This window comes from Podarcis filfolensis (genome assembly GCF_964270895.1).
Source record: "Podarcis filfolensis genome assembly, chromosome: 10".
NCBI classification, from domain to species: Eukaryota; Metazoa; Chordata; class Lepidosauria; order Squamata; family Lacertidae; genus Podarcis; species Podarcis filfolensis.
The window spans coordinates 62,984,912-63,010,013 of NC_139612.1; the positions used below are offsets into that span (position 1 = coordinate 62,984,912).

The following is a 25,102-nucleotide window of genomic DNA, read 5'->3' on the forward strand; positions in this document are numbered from 1 at the left end:
GAACACTACTGAGCATCTGTTATCGCTGTTGCCTCCAAAACCTGTCTACGGGCTTCCCAGAGGCATCTAGTTGGTCACTGTGAGGATCAGGAAGATGGACTAGATTAGGAAAGGGGATCCTCCATCTGTTGTTGGTCCTCCATATGTTGTTGGGCTTCCCATCTGTCATACCTGCCCATGCTAGCTGGACTGATGGAAACAGGAGTCAGAGGACATCTGGAGGGTCTCAGCCAGGTGAGCCACCGCTGGACTGGATGACCCTTCTGCTTGATATAACAAAACTGTTATTATTTTCTTACATATTAGAATAGTGCATCTCAGTGATTGCAGCTTCTGGACTAAGCATTAGGGGAGAAAAGGAAAGAATTAACTTGGAGCTGTCATTTATAATGGCAACTTTCCACCTGCTCAGCCAGTACATAGAATCATAGAATCATAGAATCATAGAGTTGGAAGAGACCACAAGGGCCATCGAGTCCAACCCCCTGCCAAGCAGGAAACACCATCAGAGCACTCCTGACATATGGTTGTCAAGCCTCTGCTTAAAGACCTCCAAAGAAGGAGACTCCACCACACTCCTTGGCAGCAAATTCCACTGTCGAACAGCTCTTACTGTCAGGAAGTTCTTCCTAATGTTTAGGTGGAATCTTCTTTCTTGTAGTTTGGATCCATTGCTCCGTGTCCGCTTCTCTGGAGCAGCAGAAAACAACCTTTCTCCCTCCTCTATGTGACATCCTTTTATATATTTGAACATGGCTAACCTCCTCTTCTCCAGGCTAAACATGCCCAGCTCCCTTAGCCGTTCCTCATAAGGCATCGTTTCCAGGCCTTTGACCATTTTGGTTGCCCTCCTCTGGACACGTTCCAGTTTGTCAGTGTCCTTCTTGAACTGTGGTGCCCAGAACTGGACACAGTACTCCAGGTGAGGTCTGACCAGAGCAGAATACAGTGGCACTATTACTTCCCTTGATCTAGATGCTATACTCCTATTGATGCAACCCAGAATTGCATTGGCTTTTTTAGCTGCTGCGTCACACTGTTGGCTCATGTCAAGTTTGTGGTCAACCAAGTACATGTGTACACAGTTGCTCTCTAGTGCATTCTCACAAGTAGATTGACCCTGGAACTTGTTGTTGCATGTGGAAGCAAGAACTCTGAAACAATGGTCACAACCGCAGCATATATTTAAAGCACTCTGTACCACTTTGGCTGTCAGGAAGGATCTTGGGAACTGCAGTTTGTTCAGGGCACAGTAGGACAGCACCCATAACAAACTACAGTTTTCAGGAACCTTAGGACAAATATTGCCTTTTAGTGGTATGAAAGTACTTTAAATGTAAAGTGATTAATGTAAGGGCTGGGGGAACCGATGCAAAAAAAGAGAAAAAAAATCCTTTTGTTTTATTGGAAATGCTGCTCACCATACAGGCAGATTCAGTTGTGAAAACTGGTTTGACTTTTTACTCAAACATTTCTCTTTCCAAGGGCAGTCTGTCAAAAGCGAGGGATTTTTAAAACTATCCTTTAAAAAAAGTCCTTTGTCCTAACTGTCAAGTTTTTATAGCTTTCGACTGCTACATTCTTGCACGCCTAAGTAGTAGCAGCGCTTCTAAGGAAGTAAGTCAATTAGGTAAATATAGCTTCCTCCCCACCCACCCACCCTAAGCCCGGCAACCAAAGACCCCTTTAATTGTTTTAGTCAAAACCGTGTGCCTGTGGCGCAGCTGTTTTTCATTAACTCTGGCCACACACAGGCTCGACTTGCGGCTAGGTAACATTGCTGCAAGTTTGCTTTTTCCTGCATTCTGGCTTGCAGGGCATGGGGGGCGGCAAATGGGGCAGTGAGGATGTCTTTAAAGCAGCTGCACTCTGGCTCCATGCAGTTGTCTTCAGCGAAAACCTTATGTAATAACTCTGAATGCGGGGGTGGACAGTTTATGGCTGTGGGTTACCTGCGGCTTTCCAGTCTCTTTTTTGTGGATTGGGGGCGGAGGTGGGACCAGGTGACAGGGGATCATTACTGGTCTGCTGTGTCTTCTGGTGTGGTCCACAGAGGATTCCTGTGCCATCTTCCCCGCCTTAGGTCCCACAGGACGCAGAAGCTTCTGTGTCCAGGTCCCCAACAATGCTCAGGGTATAGCTTGAGGATGGGTGGTGATCTCAACTTAGATTTCTGCCTCGTTTTCTGAGTTCACCGCATTTCCACATCAGTTTGCAATTTTTCCAAAAAAAAAGCCCTCATGAAAACTCACCAGCATCTTAGTACACATTTCTCCCAATTCAGTGGTACCTCGGGTTAAGTACTTAATTCATTCTGGAGGTCCGTTCTTAACCTGAAACTGTTCTTAACCTGAAGCACCACTTTAGCTAATGGGGCCTCCCGCTGCTGCCGCACCGACGGAGCATGATTTCTCATCCTGAAGCAAAGTTCTTAACCTGAGGTACTATTTCTGGGTTAGCAGAGTCTGTAACCTGAAGCGTATGTAACCTGAAGCGTATGTAACCCGAGGTACCACTGTATACACATTTTTGTACATACTTTTGCCTTGTGTAATGCATTATGTTTTGATTTGCTAATATGTGCATCATAATTCATGCATGCTTTCCCTGAACATACTGGGGAACTCCCATCGTAAAATATAGTTCAAATTATATAGTGGTGATCCAATTTGCATATTGCTTTAAATAGTGCCACTTAGGTAGGTTTGCATTAAAATGCAAACCAAACTGAACCTCTCTTGCAAGAGGAAGCTGACTTCTAGTGGTGCATATAGTCCAATATTGTCTGCCCTGACTGGCAGTGGCTCACCATGGTTTCAGGCAGAGGTCATGTAGCTGGGACCATTTGCCTACCAAATGCAGTTCTTCTATAAAGAGACTTAAGGACATTAGTGTGGAATCTATGGTCATCCAGATACTTTGTTGTTGTTGTTGTTTAGTCGTTTAGTCATGTCCGACTCTTCGTGACCCCATGGACCAGAGCACGCCAGGCACTCCTGTCTTCCACTGCCTCCCGCAGCTTGGTCAAATTCATGTTCGTAGCTTCGAGAACACTGTCCAATCATCTCGTCCTCTGTCGTCCCCTTCTCCTTGTGCCCTCCATCTTTCCCAACTTCAGGGTCTTTTCCAGGGAGTCTTCTCTTCTCATGAGGTGGCCAAAGTATTGGAGCCTCAGCTTCAGGATCTGTCCTTCCAGTGAGCACTCAGGGCTGATTTCCTTCAGAATGGAGAGGTTTGTTCTTCTTGCAGTCCATGGGACTCTCAAGAGTCTCCTCCAGCACCATAATTCAAAAGTATCAATTCTTCGGCGATCAGCCTTCTTTATGGTCCAGCTCTCACTTCCATACATCACTACTGGGAAAACCATAGCTTTTACTATATGGACCTTTGTTGGCAAGGTGATGTCTCTGCTTTTTAAGATGCTACTTTTTAAGATGCTATCCAGATACTGTTGGACTTCAATTCCCATTGTCCCCAGCTATCATGGCAAATGGTCAGGGATGATGGCAGTTGTATTCCTGCAGTGTCTGGAGGGCCAGAGTTTTTCATCTCTGGTTAAGAAGGTCAGGGGTCAAGAACAATGAGCTCTTAATTTGTCCTGTTGCTTCAGGACTAGACTTGGAAAGGACTTGGGGGTCCTTTCCAAGCCCACAATTCTATGAGGATCCATAGTCTACCACATAACTTGTATTGCTCTCCTTGTGCAAGAAGGGGATGTCTTTGGGGGCTTAACAGTCGGTCAGATGGTCCAGAGGCAAGTCAGTAGTCGAAGGGAAGTTGGCCAAGACATGTAGTTATATCCAATGCTGCTGTTGTGTCTGCACTTCCTCCACTTGGCCTTCTGGTGCCTTCTTTGAAGACATTTAGATATTGGAAAAACCATTTTAAAACATCTTTGTTTTCTTGCATCCTTTCATTTGGTTGGCTTGTCTGTTTACCTAATTAATAGTTGTTCTCTTGCTGACTTTTCCAGCATGTGTATGAATCCTGAGGTTATTGGATTGGCTTTATTTTTATTGCCTTTAGTGTTTCTTATTGCAAGACATGGTGGAAAGGTGGAAGTATAGGATATAAGTATTTTGAAAAATAAGCAAGATTATGATTGTTTGTTTTTAAATTTATATACCTCCTCCACATCAAGAGCCCGCAGGGAGCTTTACAACCTAAAATGCAAAATACGTAATAGTAGAATGGGTGGCAGAAGATACCCCCTTAAAATAAAATATTGAGTGTACTTACGGGGGTAACCCTATGACATTGATTGAGGACTTCTTCTGCTAGGGTTCAACATCTAGGTAGAGAGACCTGTATCTACACTGGAATATAACACCTCAAGTGTTCAACACAGGTGTAGGTGAACCATTGGCCATCCATTGCTAAACTATGACTCCCATATCCCTGCCCATCAGCCATGCTTGCAAGGGCTGATGGGAGTTTTAGTTCAGCAACATCTCCAGGGCCAAAGGCTTAAAGTGGAAGGGGGAAAAAATCCAGTTCCCCTTTGCTTTCCTTGAAGGAAGGCAGGGGTTGACTTTCTTATATGTTTCCTTGATGTAGGCTGGAAACAGAGGGTTAAAATAATTTTGGACATTTAAACTTTTTTCCCCAGACACGTGCACAGAAAACCTTTCTCTTGATAAGCAAATGAGTAATTAAAAGTGCTCAGCAGATAGAGATGAATAAGCTAATAAAGCAGGCTTTGCAGTCATTCATTTTCATTAGCCAGAGAGAACGTGGAACTCCCCCTAAAGAGCTAAGTGACGCTGGAAGTTGGAGCAGATAAGAATCAAGGGTAACTGCACCTTTGTGTAGGACAATAGATCTTGTGAATAAGTGGCTTCCTCTCCAGGCTGCAAGCTCATACGGTTAACCAAAATTGTTGAGTAATTGTTCTGTGGTTGAGAACAAAATGCTGAATTAAACTGTTCCCAGCACAATAATTGTGTGATTACAGCATTTATGTTGCTGGCCAAAAGGAACAGTCATTAGGTTTGGAAGACTTACCAAAACCACAGGCACAAAAAAAAAAAAAAAAATGCAAATTGCATGTAAATTATCCTCTAATACCTATAGCGGCTTAGAAATGGAGCTAGAAGTGAAATAGCTATGTATTTAAGACTGGCAATCTGGAGGAGGAGGAAGAAGAAGAAGAAAAATGGCTGTATATTCCAAGAACTATTTCAGTTTCCGGAAGAAAATATCAATATCAAAAGAGACTTAACTTTAATTATGCTGCGTTTTCCGAGCTTTTGCCTATGCTGCTACAGGTTTTTGAGAAAGAGAGAGACCCCTTCCATTGCATACCAATCAGATATTGTCTCAGAGTTCTAAAGGAGAATTCACTCCCGATTTCTGGACTGAGCCAAATTCAGAGCGAACTACTGGAAAGAAGATGCAGGATACAAGCGTTCGAAAAGATTGCCAAAATAAAATAAAAACCATCCGGTAATAGGGCTTTTTTGGTTTGGTTTTGTTTTGTTTTAAGAAGGATAATAATGTTCCTTGTAACAAAGATGATTTCCTTCACCAGCACTGCTTGGAAAAGGCTAGCAAACAAACTCTTTGTCAATTGTTTCCTTTGTGCTTTTGTTCTGCTGCTATTGCCAGCAGGGACTAAAGGAGGAGGACGAGGAGGAGGAGGAGAAATGAAGCACCAGGAATAATAGGCCAAACAGGGTTCAAGGCAGTCCCTAATTTTTGAGCTTGCAATTAATGGCATAAAGGTTATGAATTGCATTTGAAGTTTTCTGCTACTATAAAAGACTGCGTTCTGTTTTAAAAAGAGATCCAGTTGCCTATATATATCTGATGGGACAGCGGTTCCACAGAACATTTTCCTTGTTTAATCCTGAGTCTGCAAATATGGAGCAGATATAAATGTGGGGTTGTTTTTTTGTGTGTGCAGCTCCCTCTCAACAATGTTCTAGTTGTATTCCTTACAACATCCTTGTTGGGTAAAGGTAAAGGGACCCCTGACCATTAGGTCCAGTCGTGGCCGACTCTGGTGTTGCGATGCTCATCTCGCTTTATTGGCCGAGGGAGCCTGCGTACAGCTTCCGGGTCATGTGGCCAGCATGACTAAGCCGCTTCTGGCGAACCAGAGCAGCGCACAGAAATGCCGTTTACCTTCCCGCCGGAGCGGTACCTATTTATCTACTTGCACTTTGACGTGCTTTCAAACTGATAGGTTGGCAGGAGCAGGGACCGAGCAATGGGAGCTCACTCCGTCGCGGGGATTCGAACCGCCGACCTTCTGATCGGCAAGTTCTAGGCTCTGTGGTTTAACCCACAGCACCACCCGCGGGTCAGTGTTATTGTCTGCACATTCCACATGCAGGACAATGAAGCTGAGAGACAGTCAATTGACTCAGGCTACAGTAGGGAGTCCATTCGTTCCTAGTACTTACATGCAGCCTTTCAGGGCAAAGTCCTCTCAACTGGTTTCATACAGATGCGGGATCATTTAGCTTCATAAACTTAGCAGAGCCTCTCACCCGGAGCAGTACCTGATAGGGTTTTGCCCCAGGTCTGGCCAAATGCCAGATATGGAAACAAGATGGGCTGATCTAGGCCAATGCTGTATTCAGTCAGATCCAGTTGAGACTGCCCTGGAATGCCCTTGCTCAGAATGGGTCAGCCTAGAACAATTCAGGGTAGGGGCACCATCTTGTGGGGGCCAAGCTACATTGCCCACCCCAATAATTTTTGGGGAGCCCGGCCCCCAATATTCCAAACAATCAGAGGGTGGAAGAGGCTGAGCACAGAGCCAACCATGGAGTCAAGTGCAGCACAGCTTCCATGGCTGGCTCCCGATGTGGTGACACGACATCACACATGTGATGTAACTCATGCGTGTTGTGCACATGACGGCAGTCGCACACTGCACGCCACTGCCCCCCCCCAAGCTGTGGAGCAAGTTTGCACCTCCGATCTGGGGCTGTCAAAAGAGGGCAGCCTGGTGATGAAGAGAGTGGGATGAAGGAGATGCACAGGTACCCTCCTTGAATTTCGTCCTCCTTCCTCGCTTCCTGACCACATGTTTAACTGGTCCTTCAGAGTAAAGCCTCAGATAGCATGAGGCAGAGAGTGAACATTACAACAGCAGCCTTCCTCCTCTTCTGACTGTTCTCTTTTGCTTTCTAAAACCGAGCAGTTGACCATGAAACTAAGTGCTCTTATAGAAACAAAGCGCTCTTAAAGAGCAGTCAACCTAGCAGAGGTGGCTATCGGATGCAAGCCTGAACAGCTGAACGAAGTCCCTGGGTAGCAATTAGAGGCTTTCTAGTACCAGGAGTAATTAATGCATTACACACACACACACACACACACACACACACACACACACAAGCACACAGAGGATATTGTTGCCACTGCTTCTGCTTTTCCTTTCTGTTTGTCCACTCTAGTTAACAGTGAATTAAATGAAAAATTGTATGGCAGCAATAATGCTCAATATAAAAATAATTACAAAATGTGTCATCCTGAGGAAAGGATGGTACGAAACCGTTGTAACAACTAAAGTTGTGAAAAATGATGTTGTTGCATGCCAATCATGCATTCAGTCTTGTTGGAATTAAATTAGATGGCCCTATCGCTAGATTTAAGGCATTAGTCTTAAAGGGGATAAGTTTTCAACATTTTCTTTCCCTTTGAGTGACAAGCTATGCAAAACATGGTTTACCATGCTATTATCTGACATTTGCCTGGCCTACTGTACAAGGGTGAGCATCACTTCCATTGCTCCACCAACTTTTGCAAATGCAAAACACTACTAAGCCTTAGGTTACGTAAATAGAATCCAACTTTTGCATCTTGCCCCACTGACCACTGCCATGTGGCCCTTGGAAGGTTGCTCATGCATGAATGTGGCCTTCAGGGTGAAAAAGGTCAGTGCAGAGCAGGGGTTTCTAAAAGGTGGCCTATGGTCCTCCAGTGGTTCTCAAACTTTGGTTGCCTGCTATGAGAAAGGGGTTGCTGGAAGAGATAGACTTTTGGATTGATCCATCTGGGACCTTCTCAGGCAAATGATCCTAAGTTGTGGGTTGGAATTAAAAGCAGATCCTAGGTCTGAAGATGTTTAAACAACCAGCATAGACAGAAACTGAGAAGGGCTTTCCAATACGGAGGCAGCCACCACAGAGATTTGTTGAAACAGCCCTTGGGTGGCAGATCTTCTGTGTGTGCCAACCTTGAAGCCCAACAAGAGATCAAGGCAGGAATCTCGTGAACTACACTCAGCACAGCAAAGGATTTATGTGTGTGAGTGTGCATGGTGCATGTGTTTTTGGCACGTCTTCCTTTGAACGTCGGCTTTCTGTGCCATACCCAAACCTGCTTTCCAGAGACCCTGGACTTTGAAATTAGTTTGCTTTGCTGCACTGGTGATGCTGGTGTATGCTCTTTGAGAAACCTAAATCCCACTTGGAAACACGGAGCTGGTTCTCTGGCTCCTAACCCAACTACAGAACTCAAACGTCGATGTTTCATGAAAGATTAAAATCTGCTCTGCCTCCAAGATAAAGTTAGTTGAGTGTGTTTTTCTTGATAGATGGATGGATATCACTTAAAGTGAAATGACTCGACTTAGACTTTTCTTTGTGTTTGTGCCAATACATCATGCAAAAACAGTGCTAACTTTGAATTGCTGCCCACTGCGTACTATTAGATAACCTCTCATTCTTGCCCACCCGCCTACACGTTAATTAAAGCAAACACTGCTATAACTACTTGTCAAGAAAATGGGCGGGGGGGGGGGAGAGAAAAGATACTGGAAGAAAAGGAAAACATTTTAAAATGATAATAATGATAATGCAACAACAACAGCAGAACAACAATATTAGGATTCTTTCCAAAGGATCTTATAATGTTATAGACTGGAAAGAATAAGACTTGTTACTTAAAACAACACGGGGGGGGGGGGTGGAATCGGCTGAAAGATAAATGATAAGCAAAAAGCTATGAACATGAAATGATAATTTGCAGGGGGAAGTTTGAATCACTAAGTTGACTCTGCTGTCAGTATCAATGAAATCAGTCTGATGAGCCAATGTGCAGGTGGGGAAAAGAACTGCCATGCAAAACTTGTGGGTTAAATTTGAGGGGGGGGGGGTTTCTGTAGAAAAGAAGTCCCCTCACCTTTTTCGGTGGGCGGTGTTGTGGCATCCAGGCCCCTGCAGTGATCTGGCATGGGGGCGGGGTGTAGATGCCCCCCTCATTCCATCCCGGCTGATCACCAGCACTGGGTGGGGCCATGCCCAGTGAGGCCCCACTGGCCAATCAGCACCGGTAGGGAGCGTGGCTGTGGGAATTGTAACCATGGCACAGCTGGAGGGGCTCTCCTCTCTTGCCCTTTTGCCGGATCTCATTAAGGGTATCCTGTTAAAGGGATCCGGGGGTGTGGAACCTAGGACATGGGCTAGGGCCATGCCATGACCCCAATGGGATATAATAAATCATAGGGCTCCCCCTATTGGTGGCTTATCCTTATGGACTCCCTGCAGATGGGCAGGAGTTCAGATATAGCCTGGCTTCACCCAATGCCTAAGCCAAACCGCTCACATGTGTAACCAATAAAGCTGTGGCCTATTTGAACCCATAAAGCAAAATACTCGTGTCCATGTGTTTATTAATCACTAGGGAACTGCGGGTCACGGGGCTTTGGCACGCAAATACATTCGATCCAGATTTAGGTTCCACAAGGAGTGCCTATTTAATTGGTTAGACCCTACCTACATGATACCACCTTAAATAGTCATTGCTTCTCCCAAGGAATCCTTGGAAGGGTAGTCTGTTAAGGATGCTAAGAGCTGCTGCAAGACCCCTGCTTCCTTCATAGAGCCAATGTTGGTGCCCGGCTATTTTGTGCCCTAGGCAAGGCTAACCACTTGCATGCACACACACACAAACTTGCTAACTTCAGTTTTCAAAAACAGATGCCTTGTAGTCATAGAAATCACTAAAAAACGATTGCCAAGTACTTGCTGTTACACTGTATATTATTTGTTTATTTAGCATTACCTGACGTTTCTAGAAGGTAGAATGAAAATTCTTTGGTTTTCCGAAAGCAGTTCATGTGCTTCTCCATCAAAAGTAGACTTGCCAAGCTAAGAGTTGCCTAATCACTAAAACAAATCTAGGTTTGAATTCCTCACACCCAAAGACATATTTTTAAAACCCCTCACTTAAGAAATATGCAAAAACCAAGTTTCACCCTCTAAAATGACATGCCCTAATGCCAGGAGTTGAGCCTGCGATCTTCCGAATGCAAATCATATGTTCTACCACTGAGCTATGGACCTTTCCTATAAAGGATTGGCAGTCAGTTTACTTGTTTTAAGAACTGTGGGAAGTAATCCATGTAGCTCAGTGATGGCCAAACTTGGCCCTCCAGCTGTTTCGGGACTACAACTCCCATCACCCCTAGCTAACAAGACCAGTGGTCAGGGATGATGGGAGTTGTAGTCCCAAAACAGCTGGAGGGCCAAGTTTGGCCATCACTGATGCAGCTGGTCCGATGGAGGAACTTGGCAGCTGCCTTTTGTATTAAAGTTTCCAGGAAGCTTTTAGAGACTACCCCACATAGAACTCAATGGAAGCCACTTGCTTATATAGGAAGAGGTTAAACCAACCTTCAATTCCAGTAGGGATTCCCATATTTGGGGATGCAATAGAAGGCAGCGTGCTGCTTTAAACCTAAAAAAGCATTATTTTTATTTCTCCCCAGAGATGTGGATGAGCATCCTGATCTTTCAGCAGCCCCCCCCCCGTTGTAAATAATGTATTTATCACATCAATGCAAAAATCTTCCCGGCATCTTTAAGAACCGAAACAATGTTCCACAGAGCATTAGGCGGCCTTTCCAGCTCGGGAAATTATCCGGCACATTCTCCGTTGAAAAGCAGAAAGCGCCCACCATCGAGCAATCTCACACCTGTTTTCCTTTCCCTGACAAATGTTTCATTGACTCTCTTACCACCGTGGTGCTCCGCAAAGCCCGCAGCTTATCAGTCGCTGCATTAAACAAGCATCTGGAAGCTGTATGTTCCATCATACGCTGTGCGGGAACATCAGTTATTAATGAAACGATCACAGATTTTTCTCCCACCTCCACTTCCGAAGAAACGTTTCAGAGGAATTCTTCCGTAGTATTAATAGCTACACATTTGGGAGCAAATTCCTCCTATCCGTCTCTGTGTTATATTAAACTGTGCGGCAGAGCCGTGTTCATCTTTTAGAGCAAAAGACCCTTTCAGTAGACTTCTCCATTAGGGCAAATGGGTCATTGTCCTCCCAGTCCTCTCAGCCAGCCCCTGCTTGTCTGCCTTATTATTCGCAACCCATCCGGGGTTGTCAGCTGCCTCCTCCTTAGTCTCAGTGTTGCCCTTGCAGAACTCAATAGAGTGGAAGATGGGAACTTAGGTAAAATTAGTGGGCTCCACCTGTCATTGACTTCTGCTCCATTAGCTCCACCCAAGGTTGGTCTATCAGCCTTCTACTCTTCCCATCCCAAGGGGCACCGTCCACTGCTAGACCCTTTCCATCATTAGGGTTTAGAATGATTGGGAATTTGCTGAGATCTGTTCTCCATTTGGGGGGGCCACCACCAAGAGTCCACCTGTGTCTGCTGCAACTTTTAACCACTAGGGAGGGACAAATAGGTCTAGGTCAGGGGTGACCAACTCCCAAGAGACTGCGATCTACTCACAGAGTTAAAAACTGGCAGTGATCTACCCCTTTCTGGGGGGGGTTCAGGTAAAAGTTGTGGAGCTCTTTTTAAGAAGGAAGAGGGCCTGTTTTGGGGGAGTTCGGGTCAAAGTTGAAGAGCTTTCTTCGGGAGGAGGAAAGCCCCGTTTTTGGGTGGTGAAGGGCAAAAATGTTGAGCTTTTTTAAGGGAGCTTCTTTGGGGGGCAGTGATCTACTCATGATTTACTGCAAATGTCCAGTAATCTACCGGTAGATCACTATCTACCTGTTGGATGTGCCTGGTCTAGGTCAATGGTTTTTGTATGCGTTCACCAACAAGCAGGATATACTAATTCTGGTTGCAACTCTAACTGTATTGTGTGTGTCATAGAATCACAGAAGTGTAGAGCTGGAAGGTATCTCCAAGGGCCATCTAATCTAACCTGCAATGCAGGAATCTCAACTAGAGCATCCTTGACAGATGGCCATCCAACCTCTACTTAAAAACCTTCAAAGAAGGAGAGTCCACCAGCTTTTGAGGGAGTCTGTTGTATTTGCTTCTTATGGACCCTGGATTACCTGTTACGAGTCTAGGGCTGGTGAAATAACACGTGACGTGATGGGCAAAGACTGAAACTCAAATGGCTTCTGTGGGGATCTTATCCAAAAATTGCAATGTGCCACTTCCACTGATGCCTCTGGTTACCAGTTGCAGGTGAGCAGAGTGCTGTTATGCTCATGTCCAGTTTGCAGGCTTCCTACAAGCATCTGGTTGGCCACTGTGAGAATAGGATGCTGGACTAGGTGAGATATTGACCTGATCCAGCAGGTCTCTTGTTATGAATGTCAGCTGGGGTCGGCAGTTTGCATGCACACCAAGGATTCAGACTCAATTTATTGGCCCTCATCCAGTCCACCTCTGCATTAAGACACTTGTCCAGGGCTTCCACTATCTCTCCCTGTTCAAATGTTATAGAGAAGGAGAGCTGTGTGTCATCAGCATAACAATGGAACTGCACTCCAAGACACCTGATGACTCTTCCCATTGGATGGTTGTTTGGTTGTTAGAGACAAAATCGCACCTGGTGGAACTTGGTAGATAATTACCAGGGAGTAACTATCCACCGCGGGTGGCGCTGTGGGTTAAACCACAGAGCCTAGGACTTGCCGATCAGAAGGTCGGCTGTTCGAATCCCCGCGACGGAGTGAGCTCCCATTGCTCAGTCCCAGCTCCTGCCCACCTAGCAGTTCGAAAGCACGTCAAAGTGCAAGTAGATAAATAGGTACCGCTCCGGCGGGAAGGTAAACAGCGTTTCCATGCGCTGCTCTGGTTTGCCAGAAACGGCTTAGTCATGCTGGCCACATGACCCAGAAGCTATATGCTGGCTCCCTCGGCCAGTAAAGCGAGATGAGCGCCACAACCCCAGAGTTGGCCATGACTGGACCTAATGGTCAGGGGTCCCTTTACCTTTACCTTTAACTATTCACCAATTCTGCTCTTTGGACTGAACCATGTAGGTAGGAATGAAAGTGTAGTTTTTGCCTTCAGTACCCATCCCACAGTTGATCCAGGAGCCACTAAGAGTTTGCGTAATTGTAAGAGGGTCACACTCAATACTGGTCATCCTTCAGGGTGACCAAGGCTGATTCACTAGCCAGGTCTCAATCCCGACTGAGGTGGATCCAGCTAATCTGTTTCATTCAGATTAGCCACCCTCTCCTCCACCTTTGTCATCCCCTTCCCCCAAAATAGGGTATTGGCAATTCTCCAGTGAGTGCTACACTCCATTGGGTCCAAGCTGGGCTTTTCAAGGAGTGGCCACATATATGCCAAGATTTGCATCTAGCTCTGATTGGAAGTTCTTAGTGGTCCTAAAGAAACTCTTAAATCTAGGATCCACAAGTCAGTCCACAAGTCAGTAGAGCTGTTTGAGAGGTGAGGGGGGAGGAGAAAAGGAATTGGGTGTATACATAATTCTGTATAAACATATCTGAAAAATGTGTTGTTTTAGCTAAAAAGGGGGGGGGAGAATCTAGGTTTTTTGTGTTTGTCGTTTTCCACATCTGTAACCTAGCAACAAGTAAACAAACCTTGCTGAAAGCCCTACCTCCTCCCCTGCGAAAAATAAATAAATACAGCATTTAGGACAAAATCAGCCGGCTTCTGCATTCAGTTCACATTTCATCCTCCTGTAATATTTTGATAAAAATAAAATTACCTGGGCACTTATTTACTTTAGAAAGGAAATGGAGCACAGGTATTAAAACTCTCTTTCTCCCTCGCCCTACATTCCAGATTGGAACGAAAATTACATTGTTTTGACTGAGTTATTTCGGTCTCTACGCAACCCATCCTCACCTTTCTGCTTTCCTTACCTCCATTACTCAGCTAAGTTTTGTCATCTGAAGCCAGGAGGCTTTTAATTTATTTATTTTTTTCAAACCCTCCCCCCCTTTTTTTTACATTTGTACCAGGAGGTGGAAATTTTGTATGAGAAAACGTGATGGTGCCTTTATTTATTCATTTTTTATAAAATAAAAAAAAAACCTTGTTTTTCTAATGGCTTCCTTCCCAAGCAGGGACACATGAGTACAATGCATTTGTTAGTGTATCCAGAAGTCACTTGAAATCGAGTGCAGACTTGTGCTACCTTGTGGGCTTGGCAGAGGCTGTGCATGAGATTGTGTGTGTGTGTGTGTGTGTGTGTGTGTGTGTGTGTGTGTCTGCATGTGTGTGTGTGTTGCTTTAGTTTATATTAGCCCTGGAGGCAGAGTTAACACTTGAAATGGGACAAGAGTATTTGCAGTCATCAGAGAACTTTCCAGTCGGCTTCAATAACATCACTCTGGGTTTTTTTTCTCCTTTTTTTGTAGATTTTTTTTTTTTTTTGGCAGCAAAGCCTTCAGTGGAACCATCTGTCTCTCTATTAGTGTTTTGAGTTCTGTTTTGAAGCTTCTTTGCTGGCAAAGTCACTTTCATCCTTGGAACCTTTTTTTTTTTTTTTTTAAAGTTCCATGGCTCTCTGCCGAAGAATGCAATGCGAAAATTCCACTCGGCTGTTCATTTTTGTTTCTAAAAGGAGAATGGAGTTTCTTTGTGATTTTTCAAAAAGAAAAACGAAATATCGATTCAAGGCAGGGATGGGATTATTCCAGGGTGTTAAAAATAATAATAAATTGCAGGGCGTGTGCGTCGTTTGTTAGCTGAATTAGAATAACAACAGGGGCACGAGTGGAAAAGGAGAAGTCGCTTGAGTTAGGAACTAGTTGTGGAATCTTCCTTTCTTGGTGCATGGGAAACAGAACAGGGTGCTTCTCTGTGTGAGACCCAGCGCAGTGCAGTGCAGTGCAATCTGTGACCAGCAAGTGTTCTGCGGTAGTTGCACATTGTCACTGCCCCAAACTCCTGAGGATGATGCTTGCTTCAGCTTCCCAAAGTGTGCCCTATGCACCAAACAATGCTTCCATGTAGCATTGTAGTGTTGCCAGTCAACCAGCCAGCCGTGCCCTTTCCCAGGATACTCCATTACTTTCCAACACACAGGTCCCAGTCCCACAAACTCAACATACCACTGGACCACTAAGCACGGTTAGGCCTCTTCCAACTCCACTTTCCCCCCCTCTTCATTTTCCCTAAAGGCACTTCTGTATTTCTGCAAACTTTTTGGGTTCCCCTGTGCTCACCCTCTCGGTTCACTATTAGAAGGGAGTAAATGGCGATTGAATCATAGAATTGTGGAGCTGGAAGGGACCGCCAGGGTCATCTATTTGAACCCCCTGCAAAGTAGGAATCTTTGGCCGAACGTGGGACGCGAACCCAAAACCCTGAGATTAATAAGAGTCTCATGCTCTACCAACTAAGCTATTCCCTATCTTCCTGTGTGGTGAGGAGCCAGCAGCCAGCATAGAGGTGGGGGGTGGCATTGCTGACCTGGCTTTCCAGTGCAAAATGTCACTGTTGGTTGCAGAGGAGAGGGATGCAAGGCAGCAGGGTGCTGATGCAGCAGCAGGAGGAGGAATCTGCACTGCACTTAGTTCCTTTTTGCCTTCTCGGGAACTGACAGTAATGCCCACTGTTGGGAGGCAGCTCAGGATTTCATCCCTGTCTGTGCCACCCCACCAGCCTCTACTGCTTTCATGTCAGGGTTATGTTTATAATTGTGCAGTGCTGTGGCAGGTGAGCAAGGCACTTTGGGCTTCAGTGGAGTCACTCCACAAGTAAGATTGTGCCTTGGTGGTCCAGAAGCCACTGATTCATTGGTCTGCTTGAATTGTTTACTGATGCCCCCAGATTCCAAAACCTTTTGGGCAAGCGAGCCTTCAGCCATTCTCAAGGCGGGTGGGGGAAACTTGCATGCTCAGCTGAACTCGTTAATAAAGGTTCACTACTTAGACAATAGGGACACGGTTGGCGCTGTGGTCTAAACCACTGAGCCTTGGGCTTGCCGATCAGAAGGTCAGCGGTTCAAATCCCTGCAACGGGGTGAGCTCCCGTTGCTTAATCCTAGCTCCTGCCAACCTAGCAGTTCGAAAGCACACCCCAAAGTGCAAGTAGATTAATAGGTACTGCTCCAGCAGGAAGGTAGACGGTGTTTCCGTGCGCTGCTCTGGTTTCAGTGTTCCATTGCACCAGAAGCAGTTTAGTCAATCTGGCCACATGACCTGGAAAAACTGTCTGCAGACAAACGCCGGCTCCCTCGGCCTGTAAAGCAAGATGAGCGCTGCAACCCCAGAGTTGTCTGTGACTGGACTTAATGGTCAGAGGTCCCTTACCCTTTTTTTACTTAGATAATGTAAGATAAGGGATAAGGGAGAAATTTGGTTCAGTTTTCATTTAAAGGTGGGCCTAGTTTGTACTTTCTGGAACAATAGCGTACATGAAAATGCAGTCATGGTTCAAAATTTGCCCTTCTCCAAATTTTGCAAGACTGTTCTTCAGCCTCATAATGCTATCAACAATGCACATTCTAGTGGTGCAAAAAGCATAAGTTAGTGCAAATAACGTGCAAAATGCATTATATTAGAGGAAACTGCATTTCCAAAATGTGTATGTTAGGCAACAAAATGTCTATATTAGCTGAAATTTGCACTAAGAGGCAGGTGAATTTTCATGAAGACTTTTTTTAATCGCAAAGTAATTTGGGAATCTGGAGAACTACATTTAAGATGGGGAAAATGGAAAACTAATAGAAACTGTTATTGTCAGATTTGCCCAATCATACATTTGTGTGTGTGTGTGTGTGTGTGTGTGTGTGTGAGAGAGAGAGAGAGAGAGAGAGAGAGAGAGAGAGAGATTTTGTTGCAGGAAGGCAGCGCATGCAGATCTTTGTGATGCTAGTGTTGCATACCTCTAAATCAGGATAAAATTTCATGCATCTGAAGAACTGAACAGTACTCCAAAAGGGTTTATCATGCCATAATAAATGTGATAGCCCTTAAGACATTCTCTGCAACAGACAAACATTGTTTGCCCCTCCGGAGAATGTATTTCTTATTTATTTCCTAATAAATAAGTTCCACCTGAATGTGGACCTTCATTAACGCCAATTGAAAGACATGCCTCGGACTAATTTGGGGATATAAGTCCCATGGTCTCCTGGTCATTGATATTCTACGCAACCAGCTGCATTTCCTAGAGGCCAGTGGAGGTCCTGTCTTCTTCATAGCAATACACCAGACACTGGAGAAGGGAAAGAAACAGAGAGAGAGACCTTAATTTCATGCAGTGGTTTTCTTCTTGAGTATTGCCATGGCCAGAGATGTGTGGGAGTGTCTGATGGCTCATGGGGGCAGTGACTTATTTCCAAGCGACACGGAAATGTGGGGAAGCAACATCTTATTTCAGAGGCAACCGGACAGCAGATCTTCCTCACCTCTAGACTTTTTGCCAGCTGGGGCATCCAAGTTGGAGTGGGACAGTGTCATAACTGGTGGGTAGTCTGCATTTGTGGTGGGTCATCATTTCATAGGACCCTGTAGCTCTGCAAATGAACCTCTGAACCAGATCTTGTGACTGTTTGAGAGCTTCAGATTTCATCTAACGGAAGGGAGTGGGCAGTAAATTGTAATCTGTGAGGTCTGGAATGCAGAAAAGAACAGGCCCTGCTACCTGCCTTCCTTATAGTTCCCATTCACATGCAGAAAGTTGTCTCTATTACACAGTCATCCTGGTATTGGTAAGCCAATTAGCACATACAGAGCAATAAAAAATTACCGTATTATTATTATTATTATTATTATTATTATTATTATTATTATTTACAAGTGTTCGTTCCACATTTGCAAGGACTCAGTACTTCATTGTGGCAGTGGCTACTCTTTGGAACTCCCTTCCCAATAATATTAGTCAGGCACCAAAACTGCATTGGTTTTGCCAGCAGCTAAAAAAAATAAATAAAAAATCAACAATCAACAATCCTAAGCATGCAATTTCAACATGTATTAAGATGGCTGATTTTATTTCTCTTTTAAAATGCAGTGTTAATGTGTTTCTAACGTTTGTTTTTGTCTGCATTTTGAAGGTATGCATTAGGTTGTCTTTCATAAACCGCTTAGAGGTTTTTTATTATGATTATAAAGTGGTATACAAATTTTGCAAAATATAATAAATATTCAGTGCATAGACTGTTCTCTTCTGGATTGGATTCACTGTAGGCCAATCTTTTCAGTTGCAAATGCCACCACTGTCCTGTTGCAAATTTACCATTAAGGAGAAGCCCCGATTTCTGGTTTGATTTTCCTTCTCCTGTTCAGCAGGTCCAAGGTCAGCTGCCGCCATTAATGATTCCAGTATTCCCTCCAGACCAGCGGACTCTAGCAGCAGCAGCACAGCAGGGATTCCTCCTTCCTCCTGGTTTCAGCTACAAGGCAGGCTGCAGTAAGTCTAGTCAACTCCCCCTCTCCCGCCCCGCTGGGGTGCAAGCAGAGGATTAATGTTTTAATGAGGCTGAGCGAGAGATGGTGTAGCATGCTGGCCAAAAATGTGTCTTCTGAACCAGGAAGCTTCTGGCTCAATTGCCAGTTCAGAATTTCACTCAGGGACCTCACCTCAGTCTCCATGTATTCAAGATCCTGTCTGCACAGGGCCCTGCGTGGAGACACCCAAACAAACTCAGACTCCCCTGGTGCATGATCTGTACCCTCCATTTTCCCCCAGGTGTATGCTCAGAGCCTATGCATGTTGAGATGAACCCATGTGTACAAAGCTTCTTTGCGAATGGGACCTCAAATGAGGTTGTGGGTGGGGCCAGAAGATGCAGACCTGCCTTAAATGAGCATTGGTGCAAGACAAAGGTGTACAGTGGTGCCTCGGGTTACATGCGCTTCAGGTTACAGACTCCGCTAACCCAGAAATAGTATCTCGGGTTAAGAACTTTGCTTCAGGATGAGAACAGAAATCACGCAGCAGCAGCAGGAGGCCCCATTAGCTAAAATGGCGCTTCAGGTTAAGAACAGTTTCAGGTTAAGAACAGACCTCCGGAACGAATTAAGTACATAACCAGAGGTACCATTGTATTCAGTATGAATAGCAGCCTATCTTACAGGACTGTTACACAGGTCTCCGGTTCAGTGTGAAACATTCCAAATTCATGACAAGTGATGCCCCTTTCCAGGATACTCCATTACTTTTTAACACACAGGTCCCACAAACTCAACATACCATTGGCCACCACGCACAGTTATTCTCATCCACCTGCCTTTATTTTTTTTGCCTCTTCATTTTCCTCCCTAAAGGCACCTCCGTATTCTGCAAAATTTCAGGTTCTCCTGAGCTTGGTTTGCTATTAGAGGGAGTAAATGGGGATGGAATCATAAAGTTGGAGGGGACCACGAGGGTCATCTAGTCCAACCCCCTGCAGTGCAGGAATCTTTTGCCTAATATGGTGCTTGAACCCATAGCCCTGAGATTGTCTCATGAGTTAGGATCACTGAAGGTGAGTGAGTGGCTTACCTGAGGCCACCGACTTGTGTGAGAGTGAGATTTGATCCAGGGATTTCCTGGTTCACAGTACCTGGTACGCTAGAGAAGCTCTGTCTTCCCAAGAATTAGCATCTGCTCTGCATCTTTAGTGATGATCAATTAAGCTGGTTTGGAGCCTCCCCCGATCTGATAATACCATTTCCCCTAATTTAGTGCATTTTTATCTTATTTTCCATGAACAGATTCAAATCTATTAAAAATAAACCAAACAGAGGCTGTAGTCAAGCAGAAACGTATGGCCATGAAATATACGTGAGAATTATACACAAAAATAAATTATATGCTACAATGCAATAAAAAACTATTATTGATTAAATGTGGTCACTGATCAATGCCCTTTTATGCACACTTTGCCCTGATGTGTACATCTTTGTAGAAACATTTTGGTTGGAGAACTGCATTACAAAATTACAATAAGTGCAAATAACAAGGGGCAGCTTTGGTTACGGTTCACATATTGTTACAGAGAGTCCTAATTTGTCTTTAAAGGAGAACCAAAGTGCATTCCTACCCCAGTCCTGTACTTGGCTCCTACAAAAAAACTCTCTTCACCTTCACTGCAGGTAGGAAGAAGGATTTGCAGATACAGCTTTTTAAAAAATGAAACATCTTCCATATATATATATATAATTTTTAAAAATCATCTGGAATTTTCTTGATAGTGACATTTGAGAGCATAAAACCCAAACAAACAGATCAGATACCTTTGAAACTTACGTCTCTTATTGCCTAAAGCTGCCGTTGTTTGCAGTGCCTCTTTTCCACTCCAACCCCCTGAAGGAAGAAGAGGGATTGAGGGGTGGGGGAAGAGAGAGAGAGACTTAACACTGTTGTAGGGGAAATAAGATTTCCTTCTAAAACAGCCTGTTCCCTATTTAATGAAGAGGTTTAATTTGCCCTTTTTGCAAGCAACTTCCAAACAACATGCAAGTCCCATTAATCTCAACAGGAGTTCTGTGCATAGATCAAGGGTAGCATATGTCTCTCAATTTATGGGCTAACACAAAGCATGAGTATCTTTATAACAGTCTAAGGTTGAAAAAACGCAGCAGATTAATCCTTGAAGGCTTTTGCTTTCAATGGAGTGTGTTTGTGTGTGCATATGCACGCATTTGGACAATTTTATATAGAAACTTGTGTGCTCCTGTCATCATGGCACTGGCTGTTTTATTTTTTTTTAGAATGAGGGGGAAAGGGGAGAGCTCTGAAAAGTCTTCATTTCAGCAAAGAGATTTATCTTCATCGTGGATTTCATAAAAACTGGTTTCATTCATTTCCGCTTATCTAACTCTTCTGACATCAGCTTCCTATCTAGCTATCTGAAGCCCTCTTGTTCTGGAGCTTCTGTCTTTGGTCCTTCTGTTTGGCTTTATTATGTCCGCATCAGTGTATCATTGACTAACTCATGAATCCATCAATTGTTTTCTTTTTGTTAGCACAGTATTCGCTAAAGGAGCAGTTGAAATTCATTTCCAAGGCAAAAAAACACACAACAAAAAACAAAAAAGGACTGTGCCGGTGATAAGTCTTTTCCAAAGTGTTAATCTTCAAGGTTGAATCCCCCCTCCCCGAACTTCCAAAATATAAATAGGTAGAACTGGAGCCTTCACCTAGGGACACAATTAAAACAACACGAATTTGCAATGAATATTCTCCAGCTTGGGTTATTTATCTTTTGGGGAGGGGGTGTCACTGACAAACTCACACTTTGTCAGTGAAATGGGGATTGAGCTTTTAAATAAAACATTGTGTGAAGAGTGTTTTGCTTATTTATTTTCTTACATTTATATCCCATCTTCCTTCCTTCATGGCACCCAGGGTGGAATGCATGTCAGCCGCCTTCAAACCATGTTGTTGTTGTTGTTTAGTCATTTAGTCGTGTCCGACTCTTCGTGACCCCATGGACCAGAGCATGCCAGGCACTCCTGTCTTCCACTGCCTCCCACAGTTTGGTCAAACTAGTGCTGGTAGCTTTGAGAACACTGTCCAACCATCTCGTCCTCTGTCGTCCCCTTCTCCTTGTGCCCTCCATCTTTCCCAACATCAGGGTCTTTTCCAAGGAGTCTTCTCTTCTCATGAGGTGGCCAAAGTTTTGGAGCCTCAGCTTCAGGATCTGTTCTTCCAGTGAGCACTCAGGGCCGATTTCCTTCAGAATGAAGAGGTTTGATCTTCTTGCAGTCCATGGGACTCTCAAGAGTCTCCTCCAGCACCATAATTCAAAAGCATCAATTCTTCGGCGATCAGCCTTCTTTATGGTCCAGCTCTCACTTCCATTCATCACTTCAAACCATACCCTGTTCAGTTCCACTGTACTGTATTCCCTGGCTGTTGCTAATTTCCCTCTTGGCTGTTGCTTCCTGCTTGCTGGATCAGTTACGCAGCCAATCGCACCCAATCAGGGATCGCGCAGTTAACAGAATGACATCACAACGCTACATAGTCAAGCAAGCAAGTGAGGGCAATGCACAGGAATAAGTGAGCGGTTATGCAAGGAGGGATGAGAAGGTAAGGCCTTTTTTTCTGGCATTGCCAAATGTGCAAAACATTTCACTCGGGCTGGTTCCTGGTGCAGCGCTGAGTTTTGATGCAGTTCATCAGCCAGCAATTCATAAACAGCTCCCACAGTGTTTACTGAGAATGCACTCAGGCAGCTGTTTAGCAAGTGGTAATTTTCCATGAAGGATATGTAACCATTTGATAAGCCAGCCGTACATATTTCCTTGTCAAGTGTTGAGGAGAATTCTACCACATTTTCAGAGTTGATTAGAAATCTGAGAGAACCGGGGAGTGGAGAAATTCTCTACGCAGACCACTAGCTTACAACATATCTGAAAGGACACCAGAGTAAGTTACAACTGAGTAAAAGTAAACCAACTTCTGCATTCGCCATATGCAACAACACTGTCAGTGTAGTTTGGGTCAGTTTGATCCCAGCCTACCGAATCGCTTATCTTGGCTGTGGCTATTCACGGACACATATGGACCACAGTGAAGAGTTCTCCCTTTCTCCACACTGGAAAATCAGGGCTATTAAGCTGATCCAAGAGCTGCTCTGCCCCATAGCATGGATACCGAGTGTTCCTATAGCTGTTCTTCCTCATATGGCAGATGCAGTGATTCACGTTGCCGAACATGTAACTTAAAGCTGTTGAATGTTGAATATTGCTATTTATATCTGTAGGCCTGCAAAAGGTCAAGACTGCATCCCATTAAACATATCTGGCAGATTCAATTAATTCCATGTTTAGCACAGTGTGGCACTGTGTATGTGTGTTTGCTTTTCAACTGCTAGTATATTAACAGCATGGCAGCTGTGTAGCACATCACATCCATGAGACTGACATGACATCACACATTTTGGTCGCCATGGAAATGAAAAACTGAAGCAGGTTTTTGCCTAGGCCTGAGGGATGCCTGTAATAGCTGCATGCCAGGGAGATGTTCTTGAAAGACCTTCTTCATCAATAAAGTCACATTTGACAAATTTATCCATGACATGGGGGAATCTAAGGGAGTTTTGGGAGTTCTGTCCCATGCATATAGCGCTGCTTCATTCCTGAGGATCTAAGCCTTGGTGAGGGGCAGATGGGTCTCATCAACCTGGGAAGGTAGCCCATCTAGGAGAAGGAAAACTCTGGCCCTTAACCTCTGCTGCCTGCCTTGCAGGACATTTTCAGGAGAAGGAAAGGCTAAGGAGTAAACCCTACATAAATCGAGAGTGAAATTCCTAAGGCAGCTGAATGGTGCCTTGTACACCTCCTTATATCAATTCTTGCAGCCAAGCTGGTGCCAAACGTATTGCTCTGCTTTCTTTTGGACCACATCAACAAGGCTGAGCAGGGGGGGTCTTATTGTCAGGGCAGCCCAGGACCTCCATACATACTGCCCAGGTTTCCCCTTCAGTGCTGCTAACGCAGTGGTTTGACTTTACCTTCAGAGGTGCTCTCCATTGTCTCTCAAGACGGATGCCAACCAGGCCTTGGTGATCTGTTTGGAAGTAAGGGATGAGATTCAGAAGAGTTACATAGTTTTATGTTCAATGCCTGCACTACTGCAGTAGAATTTTGACGCTTAGTCATACTTGATGGGAACTGCAGTCCAAAACACCTGTTGGGATGCAACTTTCATGCAAATAAGTATCCTTTTTGGGCGATACATTCACTTTTTTAGGCAAAGCCTAAGCACCAAGAGCTGGACTCCAGGAGGGTTTGGGCTCACCTAGGAGTGCCTTGTTTTTCTCAGAATGGGAGCGATTCATTTCTGAGCCCTCCTCTGCTGGGTGTTGGCCAAAACTCTACCCCAAATGCCACTGTTCTTGACTTTGCTGAAATTTGAGTACAGATGGCACATTCAAGTCTGAACCCTAGATTAATTATACCTATACTGGCAGAATATAGGTGAATGGAAATCTTCTCAGGTTAGAATCTACTGGAATTTCCATCTTCCCTCCCTTTTGGAGAATATTTGCTGCTGCTTTTTATCCTTGTGGGGGTTTGAGTATGATGCAGCAGAAGTAAAGCATTTTTAAGTCCCTCCCCCTTTCTTTCCAATGGGAGAAGTATACATTTGCTGCCCGTTAGCTGTTGAGTCATATGTCATCTGCCTGGACTTTGGGGCTGATGTGCTTTCATCCCTCTTTCATCCTTGTTTTGGGCGGGGAATGGCTAGACAATAGATGCATTGTGTATTTCTTACATATCAGCTCCCTTTGAATGGAAACTTAAAAAACAAAAAAATCAAATTTGCAGAAAAGCCCAAACACAGTTATTGATGAAATATCTAATTACTATTTCAACTTGGCGCAACTGGGTACGAGAGTGGACAAGCCAAGCCTAATAAAATTAAAATATGCTGAATTCACCATTTGACGGTTTTCTGAACAATATCCCCTACATCCAATAAAAAAAAAAATGAAACTCATAGTTAATTGGTTTCTCATACAGGACAATAAAATTAATGTTTAGGATTTAAATACCATAAACTTCCCCAGGCAGATTTGCTGATGTATCTCTGTTTTTTAGTTCATCACATGTTTCATTGTTTAATGGGGTATCATGTGGGCTGTATAATTATGTCTCATGTACACAAGGTCCGCAGGCATGGCTTGGAAAAGGCTGCTGGCTAATTTCTCATTTAAGTGCTGTCAGATGATATCCAGGTTGTTAACAATTGCCAAGCCCTAAGGGGGAGAAGATGAAGACAAAAAGATAGATTTAGACTTTGGTGAGTGTGCAGCTGACAAAAGTATCACAGCTAAGTAAGATATGGTGGGTTTAGGTCAGAGGAAGGGAACCTTTTTCATCCCGAAGGACCACATTCTTTTCTAGGTGGCCTTCTGAGGGACACGTGCTCATGGCAGACAGGTCAAAAGTAGGCAGAGCAATGAATCGTAGAATCATAGAATCGTAGGAAGGGACCCTGAGGGTCATCTAGTCCAAC

General features: G+C 44.4%; 1 protein-coding gene across 17 annotated transcripts in view; it reads left to right on the forward strand.

The window, feature by feature from the left end:
* The window catches only part of SOX5 (SRY-box transcription factor 5), a 770,837-nt gene that overhangs the window by 619,446 nt on the left and 126,289 nt on the right, over positions 1 to 25,102 (forward strand). For 9 of the 17 annotated variants that reach the window (XM_083572728.1, XM_083572719.1, XM_083572715.1 and 6 more), the window contains one exon: positions 18,439 to 18,559. In XM_083572728.1, the coding sequence (XP_083428854.1) occupies positions 18,439 to 18,559 (121 nt within the window). Of the gene's footprint in view, positions 1 to 18,435; positions 18,560 to 22,233; positions 22,508 to 25,102 lie in introns of those variants that run through there. The other 8 variants (XM_083572723.1, XM_083572724.1, XM_083572726.1 and 5 more) reach the window with 2 other exon arrangements.